This window comes from Limanda limanda, chromosome 12, assembly GCF_963576545.1.
Source record: "Limanda limanda chromosome 12, fLimLim1.1, whole genome shotgun sequence".
In the NCBI taxonomy this organism is placed as follows: domain Eukaryota; kingdom Metazoa; phylum Chordata; class Actinopteri; order Pleuronectiformes; family Pleuronectidae; genus Limanda; species Limanda limanda.
In genome coordinates, this window is record NC_083647.1 from 3,833,320 (window position 1) to 3,859,289 (window position 25,970).

A 25,970-nucleotide genomic window follows, 5' to 3' on the forward strand; every position below is an offset into this window, starting at 1 on the left:
CTAAAGGAGGCAACTGTCCAAAATGTCAATATTTAGGGTTACAATTAGATTGCATAGTACTTGTGTGTGTGACTTCTTTTTTTTGATGTTACAATTAGAACAGCTGCATTTTCCATCAGTTCTCCAAACCACATCCAATCATGTTTTTATGTGAACTTAACCTAACTCTAGTCGCGGCAGGGGGTAATTTTTGAGATATTTTTCTCAAAAACAAATCAAATTCTATTGTATTTTGATATATTAATACATGAACAATTAATGGAAAGCCTGACGGATATTATTTTTATTCTTCCTCAGTAAAGATAAAGGTCAACACATCTCATCATTTAACATTATTCATGAGCCTGTGGCACTTTAAGTAACACATATGTCCCCCATACCAAGGCATGCTCGCTCTCTCTTCCACATAGAGATCAATTATAACAACTGTGTTGTAATTATACTTATTATTGTACAGCAATGACAGGATATGGAGTTATAATAGACACAAGATGCAGTCGGTCTTTTCTGGGGGCCAGCTGATTATATGGTGTAAAAGCTTCATTTTCCAACTGTTGAATAAACAGTATAACAGCTTTAAAGGTCAGAGCTATACTTAGAAAGTGTGCTATCATTTTGATGTTTTGACTGTTTTCACAAGCATATATAGCTGGCTCTGTTCTGGATGTACAATGAAGCCATTAGAGAGACAGCAAAAACAAAAATTCTAATGTGATATTCTTTCTTTGATCTGAGCTGATGTTGTCTGTAGAAAAAAGAAGCCAATTGAAACTAGTCCAGTCTGTTATTTTAAACTGCCTCCTCTCAGTGTCCCTGGATCAGCGTTGGGTGGACTTAAACATTTATATTTGTATATGGATGTTTTTCTAATAGTACCACATGGGAATCACATTCAGAGACATAATGGACTCATGATGAACTCAAAGAAGAACTAGGAAATACTGGGTGATATAAATATGTATAATTTATAAGGTATGATGCAGTTATATATCAGTGCTAAACAATCACAAGTTACAGTAACAATATTTGCTGAAAACCCCTGGACACCTGATTTTCAATGTACTAGGCTATGCGCTATTCCTTGGCATGTGAATGTGTGCCCTTACTCTTACAAACCATTACAATCCAGCACAACAATTGTATTAACAGGGGTTTGAAGCAGGTAGAATACAGTTGAGCTGAGCCCTGTTTCAAAAATATATCTATGGTAAAGGTACTAAAGCTATTGCAGAATTGTTTTATTTGCATGCGATATATATTTGCATTCATTGTTTGTTATTATATTGCTGTCATAATGATATGTCTTTTGTAAATAGCAGCTGTGTAAAGTTTATGAGAGTATTATCACATTCACATTCCCGCACATCTACAGTTAATTGAAATCTAAATATATATAGTTAAATGTACCAAGGCATGTCAACAGATCTCCATGCAATGCTACACTTTGATCAATGGGAGGCAGTATTTACCTGCCATGTAAAGGGCCATCAACTGCAGAGACAATCAGGTTGTTTCAAGAGGAACATACTGAGTCTTGTATTGTGTATTTATTGTGGCTTGTGGGTACATATCAGGTCAGTATCTGAGAGCTTTGCATTAAGGTTGTCAGGTTTGCAGCAAAAGACCCTGTGAGAAAACTAGTTAGACATTACAGACGCAAACATGGAGAGGCCATGGATGTACTATTTTGTTTGCCACCATGAATCACCTTTTATCAATAAAGACACATATGTATTGCCTAAAAGACAGATACAGGCATATAAGGGTTGATGTTTGTTTTTGATTTTGCGTGGACATTCTAATGGTTCAATGGCATGCTTTATTACCGTCTGCATTTTCCTACTTCATATTTATTACATAAACATTTCCACCTCAGCTTGTGGTTCTGCTGTACAGGCTGTACAGTGGTAGGGAGAGAGTCACATCAGAGAGAGCTAAGACACAATTTTAATTCAATACCAATGCCCTTCATCAGAGAGATTATACGATGATAACAGTGATGGATGTTCCACAGCACACTCACATCTCTTCCATCTGTAATTAACTGTCTTTTCTAAATTGGGTCAGACCCAGTCACGTTGGCACCGCGCATGCGCACGCCGTCGCCTCTCCGTCTCGCCAGTGCCATAGCAACCAGAGCAGGCATCAACTCAACATGGTGAGTGTTCGTGTTGTCGATCCTTGCGTCTTGTTATCTGCTGTTTCAGCGCTAAATAGGATATCCGACCTAATGCCGAGGCTTCATGTGTGCGAGGCTCAGTTCAACGGGGCTGTCGCTGAGAGTTAATATCAGCTAACCTTAATTAGCCGGTTAGCTAACCATACTTGTCGGTGAATGGAGCGTTAAATAGGAGTCTAACATGGCCTCTGACCCGGGTAACTTGTATGTATTATGGGGTGTCTGTCATTTCTGAATCCTGGATGGGGTGAACTAGTTGAACTGAATTCTCACTCCGAATGAAGAGTGAAGCAGCTGAAAAGAAAAGGACAGTGAGGACACTTCATGTTCTGAGCCTGTTTACTCTAACGCTGTTGCTAGCTGGTCCACAGTGCAAGGTCCCTTATCTGCTGTTTACTCATCACAGCAACTCATCCCCTTCCGGTGTCTCTGATGCACAAGTTATGCAAACCCCTTCTAATGCACAACATGGGTCCAAAATGACCCGTCTTCATTTCCTGTGTTATTTCATGCATGGCTGGGTGTTTCTTTGCTTTATTCTTTTATAGCTTATAATTCCTTCTTCCTTTAGGAGAAGGCTCCTTTGATGACAATGAAGATGAGTCTCTGATGTCATCTAAGCAGCCTTCTTTATTAAGAAGAGCTGGATCCAAAGACACACCCACAACTCCAGCTTGATCCCGTGGAACAAGTCTAGGTCCTTATCATCAGAGATTACAGAATCAAGAGCAGGAATTGTCTCCTAATTTTCTCATCCTGTTCTTCATACAGCATCTTTATTGCCATGGCAGCCGTAAGTCTGGAATGATTGAGACCAGCCAGACTAACACTCTGGATAAAGCAAATCAAAAGCATTTTGTCAAATGCATATCAATCAGTTAATTAAGTGTATGCTCTCTGGCTCATGCTCTAGCTATGGTTCGCCAGCCAGAAAGGAAGCTAGTAATCCATCAGCTTGTTAGAATTGTACAGATTTCTCTTTCTCTCTAGTAATGGTATTTAAAATGAGACTTGCATGCATTAGATGTGCAAAAACAGTTGTGTGAAATAAGTGGTAGGTGTTACCTGGTGAATACAGTGTATAGACTGTAGGGGTCATCCTTGACCCATGTGTGTACAAGTGATGTAGAAATACAAAATGTACGTGTGTTTATAAAGTAAGAAAGGAAAAAAGAAATAATGGTTTGTGGTCAAAAACAAGATATTTAATGAATACTTAGAATGTGTATTTTTTTTTAATATAACAAAGAAACACCAAGCCATGCATGGAATAACACAGGGAATGAATACAGGTCATTTTGACCCATGTTTTGCCTTAGAAGGTAGTCATACAAAAATGATTTTATATTCAAAAGGTTACAAAGGAAACTTTTAAATAAGGATTTGTGATTATATAAAACAAGCTAAATGGGGAAAACCTGAAATACTAAATGATGAAATGCATTCACTGCAAAGATATATAAAATAAAAACTGAGCCGGGTCACTTTTGACCGATGATGTGTATCAAGAGTTAATGTCATGTTGATGTCTCCAGGCCAAAGCAACGACTGTGAAAGAAGCATTGGCCAAATGGGTGAGTGACAAACACACACACACAGCTGCAAAAACACCGACTGAATACCATGAGACTGTGTATCATTCACATTATTATTTAACAGAGAGTAGCATGTATATTTGTATTCATCATACTGAAACACATTTACAGTACTATTTATTATTGTGACAGGAAAATGTTTACTTACACACCTTTTAATACCTTTAATATTGTGTGTGACAAAATGTCTTATCTAATCTGGGTTTAATTGTTATAATACTGAAAGCTTCTATTGTACTTCAAGCCATTTGGTTTGACTGTCTGCACGTTAGAGCAAGAACCTTCTCCATGTTGTAATACACTCATATATAAGAATAACTGATTCAGCCATTTTTCTTCAGATATATTTTATCACTAGATTTATTTCAAATTTGTGTCCAAGTCTGTATACTCAAAGCTCAATGTTTAGTTGCGTAATTGTAACATTCTTGTAATGGTATTTTCTCTCTCTCTCTCTCTCTCTCTCACTCTCTATCTTTGTGCATGTTTGTGTATGTGCGTGTGTGTACAGGAGGAAACTTCAGGGGAGAAAGCATGCGATGCCATAGCAGTAAAGCTGTATTATCAGGTTCCTTCTATAGAGAAGATGGATGCTTCTCTCTCCACACTCATCAACTGCGAGTGAGTCCTGCAGTAATACGACATGTTAGTTGGATGTTTTTAGTGTGTAGTTTCTAAACCAAAAAACTCTTAGTTTGAATATGAAGCTTTGGGATTTTCCAAGTTGAGCTGATTGATTGGATGTTAGGCTTGCTGTTACAGTTGACTATTGATGTCAGAATTTTACTCTACTTTTAGGGAGATTTTATATGGTTTTATATGTATTTTTAAACCTATGGCTAATATCACATTTGTTTTGCATTCATTTGGAATATATATTAATATACTGTGTGTGTGTGTGTGTGTGTGTGTGTGTGTGTGTGTGTGTGTGTGTGTGTGTGTGTGTGTGTGTGTGTGTGTGTGTGTGTGTGTGTGTCTGAGGTTCTAGGGCTGTTTTTTTCTCTTGAATAAATGGTACTATACTCCTCTGGAGTTCATGTCTGAAAACGGCATTTGTGAAGCTGTGATCTAACATTAAAGCTAAGACAAGTCATTGTGGTTTCACCTCAAACTAAACTTCCATGTTGTTTTCACACATTTGGTTAATTCCCCACGAAACCAAACTATCCCTGTAATACAAACGTATATTTTATTTATAAATGAACCAAACTTCATCCATGCAAGTCAGATCAAATGATGATTTCATGTTCAGAAGATCATCTCTATTCCCAAAGAAAGTGTGAATGTGCATATCTCAGTGCATGAACTGTATATTGAGTTATTGTACTGTAGATCAGTTAAGAGGAAGCAAATAAACAACACGTTTGTCAAAACGGGTTTAGTCACTAAATTCAGCCATACATCACCTTTGAAAAACTGAGAATTGATCTGTATGCTATCCCACACAGACAACTGTCTCTGTCCACAAACTGCATAGAGAAAATAACCAACCTCAATGGCCTGAGTGAGTACTGACTTTATAAATACACAAATTCACAAACACAAATTCTGTTCGTGCATGGTTATGCAGTGTTGTAATCAGGTATTTTATTGTTTCCCTTCAGAGAAACTGAAAATATTGTCATTAGGAAGAAATAACATAAAGGCACTAAATGGGCTGGTAGGTTACTGTTTTACTGTTTCAATGTTTCCCTCTTTTACTTGTTTCCCTTATTTCGGTTTTCATTTCTTTCTTGGCACTGTTTATTTAAATTGTTCTCACTTAAAGGAGTTTGAGAAATGGTTACACATGCTACACAGATACTTTGAATGTAAATCCATTGTGTGTCTGTGCTGTGCGTGCATGCAGGAGGCAGTGGGAGACACATTGGAAGAGTTGTGGATCTCCTATAACTTGATAGAGAAACTGAAGGGAGTCCAGTGCATGAAGAAACTGAAAATCCTCTACATATCCAACAATCTGGTGAAGGAATGGGGTAAGCTACATCCAGGAATACAGGAGGTGGAGTGGGTTCTCCATTAACATACTGCACTGGTTTGAACCCCAGCTCCTGCAGTGCATGTCTCAAAGTGTCTTTGAGCATGACACTGAATCCCCAATTTCTCCCAATGAGCCGTTGCTGTTTAAATGGGTCACTTGTGATTTAGAAAGCACAATAAAGATAGAGTTAATTTCCCATTTACAGTATGAAATTAGAAACAGACCTAGCTAATTAGATTGAAAAATAACAGTTTTTTGTATATATGTTTTGGGGGCTGGCTTGCCTTTTATTTGATAGGCGAGGGCGGGGGAGAACGGGGGATGACACGCAGCAAAGGGCGACAAGCCAGAATCAAACCCGGGCCGCTGCAGTTTAAAGATTAAGTGTCCTGTTCCATAATTTTGAAACTCTTCTTAAAAGATAATAAATAAGTCAGATGTCATTCTTTTATTCCTTCCACTGTCTGAAGATGTAATCTAAGACCTTTTTTATCTGGAAGCACAAAAGTCTATATATTGTTTTGGGGGCAGAATTCTTATCAAAATTGAAGGTGTTACACAATGCAAAAAGTTTAATTCAGAACAGTAAAGGTTTTTCAATTTAAGTAACCTTATTTTTTAAGTTTGCAATCTTCCATTAGATAATGATGATGATCTTTTCTGTTTCATGTAGGTGAGTTTTCGAGGCTAGCTGAACTACCGTGCCTCGTGGACATGGTGTTTATTGGAAATCCCCTGGAGGAGAAGTATTCAACCGAGGGAACTTGGATGGAGGAAGCGTCTAAAAGGCTTCCCAACCTGAAGAAACTAGATGGTACAGTCAACTCCTCATAATCCATATTCTTACTACATCCCAGATGACAGGAAAATAGCTTAACCAATAAGTAATCAGTTCACTAGATTCCAGGATATGATGCATATGACTGTAATCATTTCTAAATTAGTTTTGATAGTTTTATCATTTAAAATGAATTGCCAGCATAGTCAGTTATGGAAGTGTTCTGGAAGCTGGGGAAAGGAGAACTCAGGCAGTAGCTGATGCCTTTTGCATAAGATTTTAATGTAGACTTGATGCATCAAGGAGACCAACAGGTGGAACAATATACAAACGCTAACAGAGTAACATGAGCAATTGTCAGCCCCCACTCTGAAGATGTCTCCCACAGCATCTCCATATATCTTCCTCTACTTGTGTCAACCATTCTAACAGCACATCCACGCAACGACTAGAATTGCTGTCACTCTCTATGTTACATGTAGGTGTTTGCATCCTATTGGAAATACGCAAAAGAGTTAAAGTTGGTGAGAGTTGAAGTTGGTGTCTCTCTGTCTGGCACATCTGAGTTAGATATGAAAATCCCTCAATGTAGACAACTGTTGGTTGGTCCTTTATCTATAACCTGACCTTGGGTACTGTTTAGAGAGAGAAGGGAGTATCTGTGGAATTTAGAAAGCCCCTATTCTCCTAATGATGTACAGATATACTGTAATATACACATATACATAATATATAGCGGCATACACAGTAATGTGTGAGGATGGTCAAAAATTCCTCAAAATAGCGCAGAGAGTTTTTTTGTCAATGCAAAGAAGGTCAGCTTAACATGAAAAACGTTTTTAAAAACGTACAGTTGAAGTTTCCAATACTAAATGAAAATGAAAGGATATTAACTTGGTTTAAATGGGGAAGATCTTTGAAGGACAGTTATTTTTTAAACCATGTTGGAAAAATTGAAAACATTCTGCTTTTCCAGGAGAATCAAATCCTATAAGTCTTACTAAAATTGCAAAACAGATTTAAAGTATTTTCTTTGAAAATCTCTTCTCATGTTCTTTCAAGGAAACCCAGTCATCAAACAGGAAGAGGATGAAGGAGAGGAAGAAAGCTGAGAAGAATGACTATCTCCAAAGTTACAACCTACTAAGAGTCTTCCCTTTGGAATCTTTGTTTTTTGTTATGCTTTGTTATTGGTGTTGTTTATATAAAATATGATTCTATTCTCAAATCTGTTGAAGATCAACAAGCACAAAAACAACCAACAAATACACAGAATGTTTATCGTTGAAAATAACTATTAAACTAACAATACTTCAGGCCTTGGTAGCAGAAAGGGTTTTTTAAGGCATGAAAAGCACATTTCTTAATGCTATTTACAACATTAGCGTTATGATTTTGTTTTTTACTACTCCTTCAAAGTATGAAGAATTTCATAGCTAATACTAATATTTCATACTGCCCATGATTTTAAATTCCTCAACCCTCATAGACTGAAGTAAAGCAAAGTATAGCACACCGATTTGTGAGAAGAGACATTTGTGTGGACCATATCATGAAAGGCTATTTTTTAAATGCGAGTTACTATTAATATTATTATAAATGTGATTGTATTCTGCTCTAAAAGGAGCATGCATTGTTATAACAAATTATGTTTATTATTTTGAAGTGTTTTAAATTTATTTTCATGTTTTAAATTATTATATTAGACATGTTTCTACTTACAGTTGTGAGATGTTTATGATTCTAAATGATTTTGATATTTTTAAATAAATGATTTTTATGCAACATAGGGTCTTCTCAGTCTCACTTAAAATAATCGTTCTAAACTGTTAATATGTAATAGCATTTAAAGGATATAACAATTTTGTTAGTCAAAAGAGACAGCTCTGTCTGTATTTGTTATTAATACTGCCATTTATTCATATTTAGTTTAGTTTTTTTGAAACAACTTAAATACATTACAGAAATGTTAAGGAAGAAACCAGGAATGGCTTCTTTGAAAACCACACTCAAATGTAACCAAAATAAATAAACATAACACTTTGTAAATTTTCAATTAAGGTTTATATTGGTACAAAAATCAAATCTGGACACGTATTAGTATAGTTGAAAAATAAGAGGAAAGAATATATGCTTTAAAAACAATACTTACAAGTTGGATGTGGTTTTAAGACTTGTGGTCCAATGAAAAGTAAGTCCCACCCATCTCTTTCTGCAAAACCATTTATGATTGGCTAATATAAACGTCAGTTTCTTTCGCTGTCCTGGTAACGTTCTCCTACACGGAAGTTGTCATCGGCGCGAAAGACTAAACAACTGAAGCTCAAAGCGGAAAAACACAAGTGTCAGTTACCGGACTTGGTCCACAGCTGAGGGGATGGAAGCCTGCTGTGTGTCTGTAGTGTGTCTGTAGTGTGTCTGTGTCGGTGGTAATGCAGCGGAGTAAAGCGTCTGTGAGTGTGGAGGTGAAGCAGGTGATCGGAGCTCTGTGCAGACTGCTGGCGGCCACCGGGCTGGACTCGGTCCCAGCACCTGAGACCTTCAGACGGGCAAAATTCAGTGGTGGACCCGAGGTGGTACGTTTATGATTCTGTTGTCACTGCTGGAATAACATTTCCTCTGGTACTAAACCACAATTAAGACTTTTTAATAAACTACATTTCTACTAGCAACCACTAGTTATTTTGCAGAAAACTATTTTAAATTCAAATATACATAATCACTTTATATGCAACAAACTGTACACACATTTATATGCTGTTACGCGATAGCCAAAGTCATGATAATAGACTGGTACAGTATAGATGTCTTCCTGATCCCCTAGTCATATTTAATTCTGCTGGTGATTTCTAGGAAGGTCAGTTTTGGAAGCTCCTCGCCACCATCCTCCAGAGAACTGGTATTGTATCCTCTGAAGACAGCTCACAGCTAAGAGGAGGTCAGTAACATTTTGTTAGACTATTATTAACACTATTGGTCCTGGACTGAAGTGATATGTCATCTGGATTGGTTCAGTTTGAAAACACAGCATGTTTGTTGTTCAAACTCTTTATTGACTTGTGTTAACTGAAAATAACATGACATGCGATTTATTATATACAATTTATGAATATGATTGTATGGAAATTGTAACCTTATTAACATGTGAAATTACTAAATTCATACTCAGTACATTGAGATTGAATATAAAACCCAATCTGATGTCGCTAAAGGAAGCCAAAGGCCACTTTGTCTTGATGTTACAACTACCCAGTCATGGAAACCACACCTAAGGAAATAATTCAGCAAGCAATAACAAGTCAGACACATGGGTTTTAAACTCAGAACACATCAATTTACTTACTCATGTTTGTAAAATAAAGATTAAGCATTTTGATATTAAGTTTAAAATAAATACAAATTAGAGCTTAGACGAGAAGGTCGATTAGAGGGGTGGGATGTACCAGTTGTGTATTTTCAAAGTAATACCTGCTCTGGCTTGCATTTCCAGGATAACCAGCGGTAGCTTTAAGACGAGGGACTTACCGGGCTTTTTTTGACCAACCTTGATGTAATTATCTTTATCTGTAGAAAAAAAAAATATATATATATATAAATATATAAATATATAATTTTATTTGTATAGCCAAGATTCACAAATCACAATTTGTCAGGTGTGACATCCTCTGCCCTTAACCCTCAACAAGAGTAAGGAAAAACCAATAAAATCCCTTTGAACAGGGTAAAAAGAACGTAGAAACCTCAGAGAGAGCCACATGTAATGGATCCCTCTCCCAGGACGGACAGAAGTGCAATAGATGCCACAAGTAAAGGAGAACATCAGAAAGATAAGAGTATTTGCTGCATTGATTAGAATAAACACTTTGTAGCATAATGGAAGGTAAATTAATTGATGGATTATTGTCAGTAATTGTAGAATATCTGAGTTGAAATATTATTTATCAAGCAGTCTTGTTGTAATCATAGTCCATGGTCAGCAGCCACCACGATCGGATCCACCATCAAGATCGGATGCCACCATACTCCACAAACATGATCCACTGTCGCAATCAGGATCCACCATCAGCTGCCACCTCGATCGTGTCCCACCACCACTATCAGATTCATGAATTTTCCTGTTTGGATTTTGTGACACTAAATAGAACGGTGCAGAGATGAATGCAGTGCTGCTCCCTAATCTTAACTGAGAAGCATTTGAGTGAAACTAGTTAGAGTGACCTGCTGAGTGACAGTATGTGTTTTTCTCTGTGTATAGACTCGGAGCACAGGAAGCTGGTGGCTGCAGGCCTCTGGCAGACTGGTTACCATGCTGACTGGATGTGTGGGACGGAGGCGGGAGAAGATGAGGAGGGGAAGAGTTTGTCCAGCAGAGATCTTCTACTGGCACTTGGCTGGCTGCTAGCTAAAGGAACACTAGAGAAACTGCTGACACAGAGAGTCCAGCAACTGGACAAAACCCTACTCACATCTCTACCTGTAAGCAGAACTGTACTGTACCACCATCATAATATATCTGTAAACCTAAGTCTGTATTTCCACATTTTTATACTTTTATATCCCAAATCTCCACCTCTGTGTGTTAGGTGAATACTCAGGTCTCTCGTGAGCTCCAGTTAGACTTGACCTCCCTGCGGAGACTTCAGTGGCTCGTTGGCTACCTGAGACACCAGAGGCGCATCCTGCTGTCCATGATAGAAGAGCGAGCCCACTTACTTCATGCTGTGAGAAAATCCTCTTTTCCAAGTTACTGCCCCATTTTTTCAAGCAAAACAGTGTTCAGACCATCACATTACCCACAATCACAAACAATAGCCAATGTGCATTCATGACCTTTTGACCTCAGTAACTTAAACTTCCTATATGACAGAATTACCTCATTAACAGTCTTATATCAATACATTCCTTTGGCCACATTTCTTTCCAAGTTCTTTCATTCATAAAAAACAAAATGTCATATTGACTCTCTCTTTTCAGGATAATGTTATATTATGTGTTTGCAGTCCATAAGTCTTTACAATAAAGGGAATCAGCACAAACCAAACAGTTTGGGTGCTTATAAAGCTTTAAAGGGTTAGCAGTAGTTAGTAGTTAGTTAGTAGGGTTAGTTTAAATGGTTAGTTATAATATCTATTAAAGGTACTGATCTAAAACTTTTAACTTCTCAGGTTTTTTCTGCCGGCCTCCCCTCAGCTGTATCTTCCTCCTCAGATTACAGTTCTACAGCACTGCAGGATGTAAGTGTGGTTTGTTTGTTGTTAAAAAATGTATAACTTATCTAAATATATATATATATATGTGTACTTATTTTCCTTGAATTTACTTGTGTTTGGTATTTGTAATTGTTTATTTATTAAAACTAGTCCAACTAATATGTTTGAATAAGTATCTTTCAGGTGACCAGAGCTTACTATTTAAAGCTATGTTTGCTAATCGTGAAAAAGATAGCTAGGACAGGCAACACTTTGAAAGGATGCAGGTGCATACAGGGACCGTGGGAAATACTAACTAGCTTACCCGCTTCCTGTGGACTTAGAATTTAACATTTGTAAAGTGACTTAGAGGAGATTTCAAAATATTGTGATATTTGCTTGAGGCCATATCGCCCTGCCCAAGATACATCCCACCCCCTCCAATCAGCCCTCTCGTTAAAACCAACTTTTTTGTGATTCTCTCGATAATTTCTGGCTCTCGCCTTTGCCTCAAAATTGTCCAGCCAGTAACTTACAGCTTTACAACTAAATATTAATGTAGATATTAAAATGTTATTCTATTAACGCTGATTTTGTTGTTTTACTATTACTAGTTAAAAGCTAATATTGTTTTTTGAGTGATTTATTTTTTATGTTAAACAATATGTTGCTTTTCACGGCCATGAGTGAAAATCAACATTTTGTTTAATAATATAAAGAATTCACTTTTTCAACCAGGTGTCTTTTAAAAGTGCTGTACTGTGTATCATAAGGTGTGTATTTCTTCTAGGACTGCGTTTGTATGAGGCATCTCTGTGACCTCCTGGAAACATATCTGAACTGGAAACAGGTGGAGAAAGTCTTTTGGACCTGGATGGTGAGTTAGACACATCAACGAAGGAAAACAGGAGCAGAATTCAACACAACAGTAGTTTTCTAAATTTGTGCATCGATTGGACAAACAAATAGGTGCACATTCCTCTATGTATCTTGATGAAACCAAATCATAGAAAATTCAACATCAGCACTAATGGGACTGGTTCACTGTCATGTTTTCTCTCATCACCCAGGCATAACCAGTTTCTCCACACAGTGTCCTACCATATGGTAGCCATGCGTGCCAGGAAATGGGATGCTAAGCTTGTGTGTGTGTGTGTGTGTGTGTGCAGGACAGTGTGGTGGACTGCCATCTGACAGAACCTGTTGTTAAGACGTCTGTACATACACCCCATGTGTGTCACCACAAAAACCAGGAGCGAGAGGAATTGGACGACATGCTATCGAGACGGCCCACAGCACAGGTGTGAAACATACACATACAGACACAAGCTGTTCATTTCTACACGGATCATTACCTAATGCTTTTGAACAGATCCTTGCTGAACACAGTTGCTGCTGAAAGTTAGGTCAGGCATTGCCTTTTCTCAGATGCTCTGGTGTCATGATTGTCTACTCAGGAAGGCTTGCTTGCTAGCATCCTCCATTTTCATAGCAAAACCACATGGTATTACTGTCGTACTTTACCTGTAGTTCAAGAGGGCATGCAATACTTCTAACTTCTTCAGACGGTCTGATGCTCTTCTTGATTGTATATTCAGAAAGCAACAAACTTCTCTCCCACGTTTGAGTGAATGTTCCAATTTCAAGTAACTGCCCTGCACACAACAGTATGTTGTATATAATAACGATATTCAGTCTGAAGTAAATGAAAACTGTAAAACTAAGGTATCTGTGTTTTTAAAAAGATTTCACAATATTTTGGGAAACACGCCTGGCTTACTTTCCATGTCTCTGTGTTAAGTAGCTCTGGCCTAGTTCAGCAAAAATAATGCTAAAGGGCAGAAATATAGATATATAGGGATATAGGTATACAGGGATCTTGACTTACTAAGGCTACTAGTTAGAGTTTGCTTAGTGCACTATAGCTGAGTTGGTGAATCTAGATATCGTTTTGGATTTTCTGGAGCTGTCAGTTGTGTTATGATAATGCAGCGGCCGGACATCGTGAGAACAATGAACGTAGATGAAAACATGAATATATTATGTTCAGTCTCTGCATCGATGCAGAGTCGCCCACGTCTGCATTGCGATGCATCTAAGAACCTGGAACCTCTACTACCCTGCCTCCCAATCTCCTGCACAGAGCAGAGCACTAGAGCTGTGGACATGTCTCATAGATGCAATGTGACGCGGACGTGAACTTTGCTGAATAATAACAACATCGCTGCTTCAGGATCAGGCCAGACGCTCATTAAAGGTCCGGTCGTCCTGTGTCAGAGTCTCTGTCGAAGTCTGCTTCCTCCTCACTCCTCTGACCTACACTATCACTGTTCACAAGTTATAAGGACACACACAGTGCTGATGTACTTTGTGTTTCTTTGATTTACTGAGGGTTCATGAGACACATGATTAAACCTGCTACACAACACGCTACTCACAGATTAGTGAGAAGAAAGTGTTTTAACTTCATTGTTGTGGGAAAAAAGGGGCCCACCCACTTTTATCCAGAAAAATGAATGTGAATTCAGCCGTTTTTTATAGAGATGATGAGGATGAAAGGGCGTCAATTTCATGGTTATTTAATACATTTGGTCAATGCATTAGTAAATTCAAATATTGCTGTCCATCTACAATTTTTATATAAATAATGGAGTTTTAATATACATTGCATTTAGTTAAAATGGTGTGTGTTAACATTATCTAGGACAGCCAGGCCTTCATCAATTGTGCGTATGCATGGTCTGAGGAAGTTCTAAATTTGTTGGCAGAGTAGTAGTAGTAAGAACATATGAATGAATGACAGATCTTTGCGTCAAATGTTCATACGCACGGTTTAAGCACAGATTTGTGCGTATGCACTGTTTATTTTTGTGTTATAATGTGCAATGTCATAATCATATAATGATCGTTGTGTGCTACTACGCTGTGTAATGTTTGTCCAGAAAGGAGCGCGGAGGTGTGAGGACAGAAGAGGAGAGAGGTTGCAGGATGGACTTGACACCACCTCTCTCTTATGTCGCCCCTCGCAGGCCTACAGAGTCAGGCTCCAGGTTGAGGGGCCGGTCAGGGACCACATCAACACAGCCGAGAGGCTCCATGACAGCACCAAGGCTCCCGACACGTTCCCAGCATCTCAGGCTGCACAGCTGCTTCTTCAGAGGGAGGCTCTGCTGCTGGAGCGCAGGGACAGGCAGAGACGGGCCAACAGGATGCAGCTGCAGGAAATTATTGGCGAACTGGAGGGACTGGTGTTGATACCACCATAGACTTTTAGTTTTCATCGAATGATTAGATTTTGTAATTGACAAATTGACAAGGTCCTGTCAATGAGATATGTTTTTCAGCAATGATCTTTTTTTTTTGGTGCTGCAATCTTGTTCTGGAGATGATCCAGGGAACAGTTCCACATTATCATGAACCAGCTGATCAACTTATCAGATAAATACACATCAGTGTAATAAGACCTACCTAAAAAGACAGATTATCTTTGAATAAACATTATTTTGTACGTATGAAGTTGGTAGTGAAATTTCATGAAAAATTGCTAACATGGATTTATGGCAATTAGCTGGGGATCATCCAGATGTTTTGGCTTCCCGTTTTGGAGGGATGTCATGTCATCCATCTTTCTATTGTGTTTGGAGGAAACAGCTGGCCTGGCTCTGTCCAAGATTGAAACAATATGGTAGCAAAAACTTCTGAAGGTCACGTATCTCAATTGTTTTTTAATAAAACAGGAATGTAAATGTCAAAGTTTTTTGTGGGAGTATATATGGATTCACCGGTTTTGTTATAGCCATCACCAAATAAAAGACCTGAGTTTTACAGTGAAAACGGTGAGTTTTAAGGATATTGGCAGGTGTTTTAATCTGCTTAAAGGTTCAAGTCTAGGTTAGACCTATTGATAAATGTGATATTGGCCTAAATGATATCTTCCGACGAAGTGTGTTCACAGACCCTTGGACACACTATTGTGTGTCTACGTCCCCAGCTTAGCCACTTCCAGTAATATGATTGTCGGGGCTTCGAGACACTTGGATGACACCACACGAGCAGTATGGAGGTTATGTTGTGTTTTTTATGTTTTATTACATCTGAAGAAGGACTCACCATTGACTTATAAAATATATCGGATTCTGCTCCAACAAAGTTTACCCCTGAAACTCCAGAAGGGTTTTGTGGACTCAAACACTTCACCCAGATTTCCATCTGCATAACGCCAAGTTCACACCGGACACGGAAAGCCAGGCGCCTCCTTTTTCCATTCGCCGTGAGTGTATCGCGCCAGGAAACACACTGAAAAATGATTTTAAACGATATACATGACATATCTTATATGATATAAATGAACTTATATGCATCCCATACTTTGTATTCCCCTTCTGTTGTCCTGGAGTTTTAATTTTCCCCAAACACATAATTAAATGTCCCCCTCTGCCCATCCACTACAGCCACACAAGCAGTCATATAGATAAAAAGAGAGAGGGGGGAGGGCTATGAAGACCATCATCATTTTCCCCGAACCAGTACTTTGAACCAGTTACACACAACAACAAGCAGAGAAGGCAGTGTTTTGTTAGTGTGATGGATTTTGGATGTCTCTGTTGTGCGCTCTCCTTCCTACCTGTCCTCTGTCCTTGCTGGGCTGTACGTTCGGCTGCCACATCTCCCAGCAGTAGGTATCATTAGTCCCCACCTCCATCCCATCATAGAGAATTATTACAAGTCATTACGTGTGACATAGTGTGTCTGGGAATGGATACTCTTTTTGGTAATTGAAGTAGATGTGTTTATGCTTGTGGTACTACAGACCCAGTGAGGCATGGACTGCATAGCCCGCTAGCAGTAGCCTTAAAGGGCGAAGCCTGTACTCATAGAATCAGGAGTTACAATACGTAACTAATGTATTCAGTCATACTCAAGGTGAAACCTTTATTCATTAAATTGAATAACATCAACTTATTATCATATTTATGAAGCGTTCATTTAGCAATAAATAACTTTACAACGAAAATAACCTAAGCAATGATAATGCATCAGGTTTCTTTGACTTTAAATGTGTCCCGTCCCTTAATGGCTGGTTTGTTGACTGACCGACCAATCACTCAGAGACGTGGTGTATCCCTTTTTAAAGTAATTTTGCCAGTGTACAGTTCAGACAGTTGTTTTATCTTTTATTTAGAGCTGTAAGGACTGAATGATCATGAAGAATTAACCACCAGTAGTTTCTGCATGTAGGAGTTGAGCCACTTCTGTCTCTCCATAGAGGTGAGCAGCTTGCTCTTCTCTCTGAAGGCAGCATCATCAGCCACCACCATGTTCCTCTTCACCATCCTGGCTCCCTGAGATGACCATTCAGCAGGCCACACCTTTTCCATTCTGTCAGTACACAGATAGATGAACAGGAGATTAGCAACCAGAAGGTATCACACAAATACATTACCTCAAGAAAATATATTCAGACCCTTTCACCTTTTGGAGACCTTATTAAAAGTAAATTGTGCTCAATAACCCATTATTACAAATGAAACAAACCTCATTAAAACTAAAACAATTACCTAACCTTTAGATTTTCATTTACAAGAGCAACCCAAACTGTTTGATGCAGAATTTCAAACTGCTGTTCTGTGAGACATAACTACTACTTGATTGGAGTCCAACTGTGGCTAATTGGACATATTTTACGAAGGAAAATGCCTGTTTAACCTCCCACAATCCAACGTTTTCCCAGCTGACATTTTCAACATGAATAAGTAGTTGGTACAGATTACTTATAAAGATTATTTTCTATTTAGGTAAGAGTCTGCTGGAACAAGATGTCCTTGCTAATTGGGGAAATGTTTGAAGCCAGGGCCCCTTCTACAGTCGGCTGTCCAGTTAAACTGTGTAACAGGTGCCTTGGTTGAATGTGACAAACAGACCAGTGGTCACTCTGACCCACTAGAGTTGGTCATATTTGGACTATGAGAAAATTGACTCTTTAAAATGGACCATCAATTGAAGTAGTTAGACACTCTGGGAAATGTGACATTTTTTTTTTGATTGAGAGTTAGATGAGAGCATTGTGTTACCATTCTCATGTATGTGTATGGAGCTCGGGACAGGGTTAACTCAGTTTAGCATCAAGACTTGAAGCGCAGGGGAACAAGTGCTTCTCCCTTTGTCACTTCTAAAGTCCACTGATGAACATTGAGGCGGTCTGGAGTTACACATTTGAGTTGTTTTAGAAAAGTGCAAGTAGGTGCTTTGTTATTGTATTTCAAAGAAATTCTAAATTTAAATGAATATTAACAGATGCAACCTTCAGATCAGTCAAAAGGTAAAATTAAAACAAAATAGCAATGAGAACATTACATATCGAAATAATGGATATGTCACTAATATATATTGTAATTTATTACAATATTTTGAATTTTATTAATAATTTTTTTATTTTCAACCTACAGTTTTGGTTTCTTGACATAGTAGATGTAAATGTCGGCACAAGAGTTTACAAACAGCTATATAAACAGGAGACTATACAAATTCCATGAATAGAGTATTGTACTGATCAGCCACATTAGTGAAAAAGTTGAGTGTCGTTTTAGGTTGCAGATGATCACAGATTTTTTCCAGTTGTTCATTAGTATCAATGTATGAGCATTATTTTATAATAGCTAACAGTAGTATTTCCCCTCACTATACAGTTACCCTGCTGCCGTCCTCTCTGGGTCAAAGAGCCACGCCTCCTTCACCAGTCCTGCCTGGCTGTCAGCTGCTGCTCTGAGGCTGAGGCTGGGCGCTGACAACATCTGAATGCTCCAATCACGGAGAGAGATGGAAGGGTACAGGACGTCCCGGTCATGTCGTTCAGTTTCCTCTGAATCCTCAGCACTTCTGGAATCAGATATAATGACACTTACTCATTTATTGGATGGTGCAAGTGCAGCAAAGGAAGTGCCATTTTAGTTGAATGCTGCAGAAAATGTAACGCACTTAATTCACATTCTGTATGTTCCATTGTATTAGAAATATATCGATAAGTACTTCACAGAAAGACACAAATACATAAGAAAAGTTTTTGACTTTCATTCATGTATACTGACGTATTACTTTCAGTTAGTTATTGAATCTTTTAGTTCAGCACTAGTTACTCAGAACCAGTTACAGCTACATTTTTGATCTAGTGAGTAACAACCTGAGAGGTAGTCGAGGCTGAGGGAAGCCGGATGTCACCAAGGTCATACCCAAAATGCAAAGCAACAGGAAGGACATGCGGCATAGAGCGGCCTCTGATGGGGCTTCAGACATCCTAAAAAAAGAAAGACAATAAGAACATTTAATATTAACATCCTCTGCAAATGAGAACTGAGCTGTGTCTTCATGATAAAGCAGTTCTTAACACATACATAAGCTGCTGGTTTTACAATTATCTATGTTTGCCCAACTTTAGTTTTGCAGTAAAAATAATCAATATATTATTTATATTGTAAATTTTCCAGTGCCTTGAGTAGCCCAATTCCCTGGGTCTTTCACTCTGAATATTCTAGTCTGAATGGAGAAACTGAATAGAAATAGTTCCGTGTTTTTGAGTACTAGTGTATTTTGTATTATTTAATTTAATTCAAGTCAAACTGTGACATGATGAGTTTGCTGTATAGTTAGTTGTCAAGTCTAGATATGGATTACAAACCTTTTTTAATCACAAATTAATATTAACAACTTATCCAAAAATAGTTAATGTATCATGCTAAAATGATGGATATATCACTAACATATATTCTAATTAGTTCGGTTGTTTCAAATGTTTTACTGTGAAGCAGGATTTTTGATAAAGAACCTGGTGCTGTTAACTTTCTTTTCATTAAAATTAACAAAATGTTAACAGATCAAAGACATAAAAAGATTTTAAAAATAATATCATAATACTTGCATAACATCACTTGCACAATGGTCTTACATGTGTTGTTCCTTCTGTGACATGACAAAATTAGTAGAAAAATCTCAAACTCTTGACAAACAGCTTTTCTTCATCCTAAATGGTAAATCAGATTCTCTTGAGGTGAAATGTTCTATAAGTCATGACCTCTTAATTTTCCAAAATAAAGCTTATTTCTTTGCAGGGATAAAATAAACCAGCAAAATGTAATTTTTCAAAAAAGCAAAGTAACAAAGAGTTTTTTCAACCATGGGATTGATGCACATACAATTATCTTCCAAGACGGGTTAGTTTCTATACATATTATATTTGACACATTAAGAGTATAGAGTCAGATATCATAAAAAGATGTCATCACATCTGTTTTCCAACAATCAGGTTGCTCATCTATCTTTGGGACCTTAATGGGAAAGTAATGTTCATCCGGCCCTAAGGTCCCCCAATATGAACACTGCTCCCAGCAGCTCAGGTTTGTATCTGATTTGTTTAACCATTTTTAAGAACCAGCAACTGGTTTCGTAAAGACATTGTGTTCCAATACAGAGCCTGAAATGACCAACAACTGTTGAAGGTCTATAATTTACACCTCAAGTTCATGCTAAACTGGAACAGTACTCTAGCATCCATCATCACAGTAAGACAATGTTTTGTCTTCTATATGTCTTCTATAGAGTCAGTCAAAATAAACAATTTATGGACAGTCCAACATGCCTGAAGTAAAATTGGCTTCTTGGCAAGCTGTTGCGTATAAAGAGTTTGTCCATATGCAGACAGTGAGCTGGTTTCTTACCTTATCTTCTCTGATGAACGCGTTGATATGTTTGTAAATTGTTTGCGCCAGCGATCAGCCAATCTGCATTGAACTTCAGAGGTTAGAGTTCAGCTGTCATCCAAACCCAGAACCACCAACTATGGAAGAAACCAACCTCAACAGCAGGAATTACTCTCTCCAGCCAGGTACTTTATTTTTTTGTTTTTCCCTTTGTACCATTTATTTAAAATTCTTTGGATAAAAATGAATTCTTCTCAATCTTTTTTCAGTTGCTGCGATGTGTACATCCACAGTGGTTATAAAAAACATCCCTTACACACTTATATACCCTGGACTGCAGTGTGTTAGCCCCCATCCCCCAAACCCACCCACACATATATACGAGCTCACACACCCCTCACCAGATCAGACAAACTTTGAGTTTGCATTTGAGTGTGCGAGAGGAAAACCCTCGAGGAAGCGTTGTTAGCTTGTTAGTGTCCCGTTTCAAAGACTCTTGGCCATTGTGCTGTGGTAGAGAGCCAAGCAGCTTGTTACTGAAAATCCTTATAGTGTGTGTGTGTGTGTGTGTGTGTGTGTGTGTGTGTGTGTGTGTGTGTGTGTGTGTGTGTGTGTGTGTGTGTGTGTGTGTGTGTGTGTGTGTGTGTGTGTGTGTGTAGGTTCATTCATAACCTGTGTGAGGTGTGGGGACTATAGTCCACTTTTCTGCACAGAAAACAAAAATCAATACAGATTCAGGAAGACATAATCTTAATGTGTGAAGCATTAATATATATAATGTATGAAAAGTTAATTTATGATCTTGGTAGGGAAATGGGACATGGGTGAAAAAAAAGAACATGTCAAATTTTGGCATGGATCTGTACAAAGGCGCAGATCCAGGAGTTTGTATCACTTTCTTTGGGCATGACAAGAGTGTGTTTCTTCTTTTTTCTTAAGTTTTACCAATTTCCCAGGGAATTGTTAATGGATCTGAATGAAAGAAATCTGGCATATGTGGAAACAGAACACTCATGTTTTGTCACATTTATATTTGATTTTGCGTTTTCTGCATCTTGTTGTTTTTTTTTGTTTGTGTCACCCTCCTGTTTGTTCTGATTTGGTCTTCATCAACCTCTTAGAAAAATGGCTACTGAATTCTCCACTGTATTCTCCAGCTATTTATCCACTTCTGCTGTGCTTTGTCTTCTGTTTGGTTCGGAGCAGGTCATGCACACCCCCTCCCCTAATGATTACAACCAAGTGTACACATGGATCTCCACATGTAAATCAATAGTATCTTGGTTTTTCTGAATTTAAATTGATCATTGTGAACTCAGATCATTTTAAAATGTCTAAATAGGTTTGGTCAAATGTATTTTTAATAGAGCTGTCAAACGATTAAAATATTTAATCGTGATTAATCGCATTTTGTCATAGATTAATCGCAATTAATCGCAAATTTGTATCTATTCTGAATGTTCCTTCATTTATTATTCTTCCATAATTTTACTTTCGTTTTAATGCTCTTATCAACATGGAAAAGTGGATTGGCTTGCTTTATGCAAATGTTTTATATTATTGAAAAACAACATTGCCAAACAGGGCGGTACAAAATAAAATTATAAAGTGCACATTTCAGGTAAACAAGGACTCTCCCTATAGTGCAGTTAAACCATGGCTTAATATTTTCTTTTTTTCAAGTTTGCTGTGAACATAGCAGTCAGTCCTCTTATTTCAGAAACAATGAACCATAACAGTTAGGTTACCAATAAAAGGTAAGCCTACTACTTCTTTGCTTTAAGCTAGCTACTCAAACAGACAAGCAACAAATAACAAACAAACAAAATACAAAGGCAGGTGTCGGCCTACTTTGAAATAAATGAAACACAGAAGGTTGTAGGGCTATTTGAGTCCTCCCCTTATTTGTGGAAAATGTATGAAATAAGAAGTACCCTATTTTTAAATAAATAAAAACATATAGCTGCAGCCTAATAGTGTAACGGACTGGGTTTATGTTTATGTTTGGTTTTGACGTATGCTCAGTAAAACACTGTTGAAGGAGCGCTCTGATGTCTGACGGTCATTAAGGGGTCTGGGATGGACATGTGACTGTTTGAACCAATAGGATGGGGGGATCGGGGATCAATGAGGAAGTGAAGTGTTGATGTCTGCGAGAGACGGAGTAACAGCGAGAGGTGCACATGTTCGTGTAGAGGAAAATACCAGTTACTAAACCACGAAGAAGTTCCGTGTCCTGTGGGACGCTACAATAGCTTTAAAATATATATTTTAGGTGGCGAAATATTAAAACAAAAAGCGAGAGCAGGTCAGACTGGAGGCGAACACAGATACTGAAGCTGCAGCTGCAGCTCTGCTTTAACTCGAGTTAAAAAAATTGACGGCGTTAAAATGGGTTTGCGTTAACGCCGTTAATAACGCGTTAAACTGACAGCCCTAATTTTTAATAATTGCCTTGATGGAAACATGCACTTGCCAACTTTAAGTGCTCTATTGTAGTTTTCTGAACTGCTATCTGCAGTGTTTACCAGAGATAACAAAATCCTTGGTGAGTAGAAGTCACACTGAATGACTTTGTTTCGACTGAATTATGTGACCCTGAGAAGATGGCCGCTGCACACTGTGGCATCGTGTTATTGGTTGTCTGTCCACCTCACCCGTTCTCATCACATCATACCTCAGGGACGCCTCAATGGAATTTCTCAAAATTGGAAACGTTCACCTGGACTTATGTTGGAATTTCAAACTTTTAACTATAGCCTTTGCTGACTGAACTCTGAAAAAAGATAGGTTGGGACAGAAGTAGTTTTAGCTATATATTAGGCATTCATACAAATGATTTTAATAATAACCTTTCCTTCCTAGGGTTAGGGTTAGGGTTAGGGTTTGAGGGTCACTCTTTGCATTAAAGGTGGGAGGGGAGCAGTTTGAGTCAGGTATAATCCTTATACAAATCATTATTTTAAACCTTTCTCTTAAATCTAATTAATATTTTGAATTGCTAGCAATGTGTGTCACAACGATGGTCAGTCTCACAGCTGTCCTGATAGGAGAGTCTAGAGAGAGTTTGTTATGGCTCTCATGCTGCAGCCGAGATGGCCAGAGCAGGACATTTTCTACTCAAGGCTAAATTACGAGACAACATCAGACTGTCAGGGTAGGGAGAGTTGCCCTAGCAACCGGCAGAGTAGCATAAAAGCATGACGGAGAGCGGCTCCCTGTCACTTCCTGGATTCGGTGACAAGAGGCGTGGGACTGCGGCTGGACCAATAAGGGAGATCCAAAGTGATTTGCGGTGACACCCCTCCAAATATTTCATAACCAATCACATCAAATCTACCGTTATAATTATACCAAACCCCTGCTGTTCGGGGCCATTTTCAACTTCCTACTGCTAACTTAATTAGCATAGGCTGTGATAATTGTCCATAGCTATGTTTGTTTAACTTTTCATTGTTTCTTAATAAACACTTTAATTAGACCAGACTCTTCTCATATATTAAGGATAAAAGAACACGCCTGACACTTAACACACATGAATGCAACTGTCACCTTTTGTGTAAGGCATACACAGTGAGGATTTTGACTTTTTCCTGCTTAATGTTCCCATCTATTACTAATCACGCCCTGTAAATTTGTAAAGCTAAAACGGCCATGTGGAAGTTGAATTAAATTACCAAGGACCACAGGGAATATTTCATCCTCCTTTGTGATTGTGAGGAGGAAACGCCTCTAAAATGCTGAGGAGGATTCAACAGTGTTTTATTTTGTAAATAACCTTCACATTCAACACTATAATTTTATAAAGATATATTCAAAGCAGTTTTGAGGGCGTGTCCATTCTAAGCTGCACCTACAATGCCCTGATTGGCTCAGTGGTTTAAACGGTGGGGGGAACAGCAGTCAGTGAACACAGCGTATCTGTTGACTAGATATCTGTGAGTTTGTTTTGACACCAGGGGCCTGTACTATGAAGAGAGATCAACATAACCAGGACATGTTTTCATTATCTGGCTTCACTTAACCTGGTATCCGCCGTCCTGATGAGCTTTACTACAAAGCTGTTCATCATCTGTGTCAGTTAACTTGCATTTCTTATCCAGCTTCTAGCATGTTGATGTGGCAGAGAAGTCATTAGTAATGTTATAAAGTTCTTAATATTATATAAAAATAAATGCTGATACCTGCTGGTTAGGTCTGTAAAAGCGACAAACAAAATTGACAAATGTAAAATGGTAATGATCATCACATGACAATGGAATAGCAGATTTGAATTTATATCTTTAAAGTATAAAGTAAAATGTAAATAAACAGAGGACATTTATTAAGGTTATTACTAACAATAATTTTTTTTACCATAATGTTGATTTATAATCATGGAAATATTTAATAGTGAGTGCATGCTTTTATGTATAAGCTTATGTATCATCATGTTCTTTTGATCTGAAGTGATAGAATAAAACAGAAATAGCATTAAAACTGTCAGGTATAATTTCTTAAACTGTATCCTCTGATGTAAGACAGGGCTGCAGACTAAAAGCATCCTCGAGAAAACAGTTTTTAAAATGTGCTCTTGCTTCTCTGTGGCAGACTGACACTTGTTAAGTGGTAGGAGGCCATCACTGCTCATAAAGATTCTTTGTTCGTCATAATGGAGAAATTCTCAATCTCAAAACGTCAGCTTTACGGAAGTGATTAAAAAAAATTGGACGTGTCCATTGACGTGTGTATATTTGGTACTTTGCCCCGGGGTCATTAATCACGGACTTCATGCCCGGATGCCTCCTGAAATGGAAACAAGATAAAAGGTGTAGTGGAGCTTGTGCAGTTTGTGAGCACACAGGAAGCTTGTTACCATTTAAGGACCTCATTATGGTTCATGTTAGAAATGATGCTGCCCGGACAGGAAGCAGCTGGTCCTAACAATGGCTCTGCAACACTCGGATATTAAAAAGCCTAACAAGCTTCAGACACAAAACCTGGGTCATCTCACACTTGGTATGTCCTCATCAGAAACACTGTCGGTGCACCTCTCCGCCCTCAGCAGCGTTTCTACGTGACTTAGGAAGCAATGAGAGAATTCTGGAGTGAATCATTGTGTTTCTGACACATTATTTATGAGCTGGTTTCTGTTATACTAGGTAGTTCTTATCATTCTGGTGTACGTTCAAGTGGTCATGTTTCCAGTAAGTTTGGTTTTAATTTGTTATTCGATGCTATAGAAACTGTTTGAAACATCATGATTGACAGCTGAGACTGAACGTTGGTCAAGCATGTGTATCGGCAGGTTCTCAATATTTCTCTTCATTCCATGATGACCAAAGCGTAGATTCTGGCTCCAAATGACGTCAAAAGCTTAATATGGCGACATAGTAATCAGAATAGTTGAGCTTCATTTGCATACAATGGCAGGAAGTGGAGACACTTCATGCATCTTTATATATGAGGGGGGACTTGTCCTTAGTCCTTTCGGATTTCATTTCAGAGTCACCCCTGTCTTTGCAGCCTCAATGAAAAGAATGATACAAATGTAGATTGAGGGCACACTTTCTCTACTT

General features: G+C 38.2%; 3 protein-coding genes across 4 annotated transcripts; 2 read left to right on the forward strand and 1 right to left on the reverse strand.

The window, feature by feature from the left end:
• The first annotated feature begins 2,103 nt into the window (after positions 1-2,103).
• Positions 2,104-8,255, forward strand: dnal1 (dynein, axonemal, light chain 1). Of its 2 annotated transcripts, XM_061082801.1 has the most exons (9): positions 2,111-2,158; positions 2,751-2,972; positions 3,715-3,753; positions 4,286-4,395; positions 5,223-5,278; positions 5,379-5,434; positions 5,624-5,750; positions 6,429-6,569; positions 7,596-8,255. In XM_061082801.1, exons 2-9 carry the CDS (start codon positions 2,964-2,966, stop codon positions 7,643-7,645), a joined length of 588 nt encoding a protein of 195 aa, XP_060938784.1. In that variant the 5' UTR covers positions 2,111-2,158; positions 2,751-2,963; the 3' UTR covers positions 7,646-8,255. The 2 variants fall into 2 exon arrangements, with proteins under 2 accessions (XP_060938785.1, XP_060938784.1); XM_061082802.1 differs by lacking the exon at positions 2,751-2,972 and having other exon boundaries at positions 2,104-2,158.
• A 628-nt stretch (positions 8,256-8,883) lies between these two features.
• Positions 8,884-15,222, forward strand: tedc1 (tubulin epsilon and delta complex 1). Its single transcript, XM_061083351.1, has 8 exons — positions 8,884-9,109; positions 9,387-9,471; positions 10,789-11,009; positions 11,117-11,254; positions 11,699-11,767; positions 12,513-12,599; positions 12,892-13,023; positions 14,665-15,222. Exons 1-8 carry the CDS (start codon positions 8,966-8,968, stop codon positions 14,986-14,988), a joined length of 1,200 nt encoding a protein of 399 aa, XP_060939334.1. The 5' UTR covers positions 8,884-8,965; the 3' UTR covers positions 14,989-15,222.
• Positions 15,223-16,923: 1,701 nt separating this feature from the next.
• On the reverse strand, positions 16,924-19,012 carry pth2 (parathyroid hormone 2). The gene is made up of 3 exons (XM_061082089.1): positions 18,900-19,012; positions 18,413-18,598; positions 16,924-17,101 (listed from the first exon to the last, which is right to left on the reverse strand). The coding sequence occupies exons 1-3, from the start codon at positions 19,010-19,012 to the stop codon at positions 16,924-16,926; spliced, it is 477 nt and encodes a 158-aa protein (XP_060938072.1).
• Between the last annotated feature and the right edge of the window lie 6,958 nt (positions 19,013-25,970).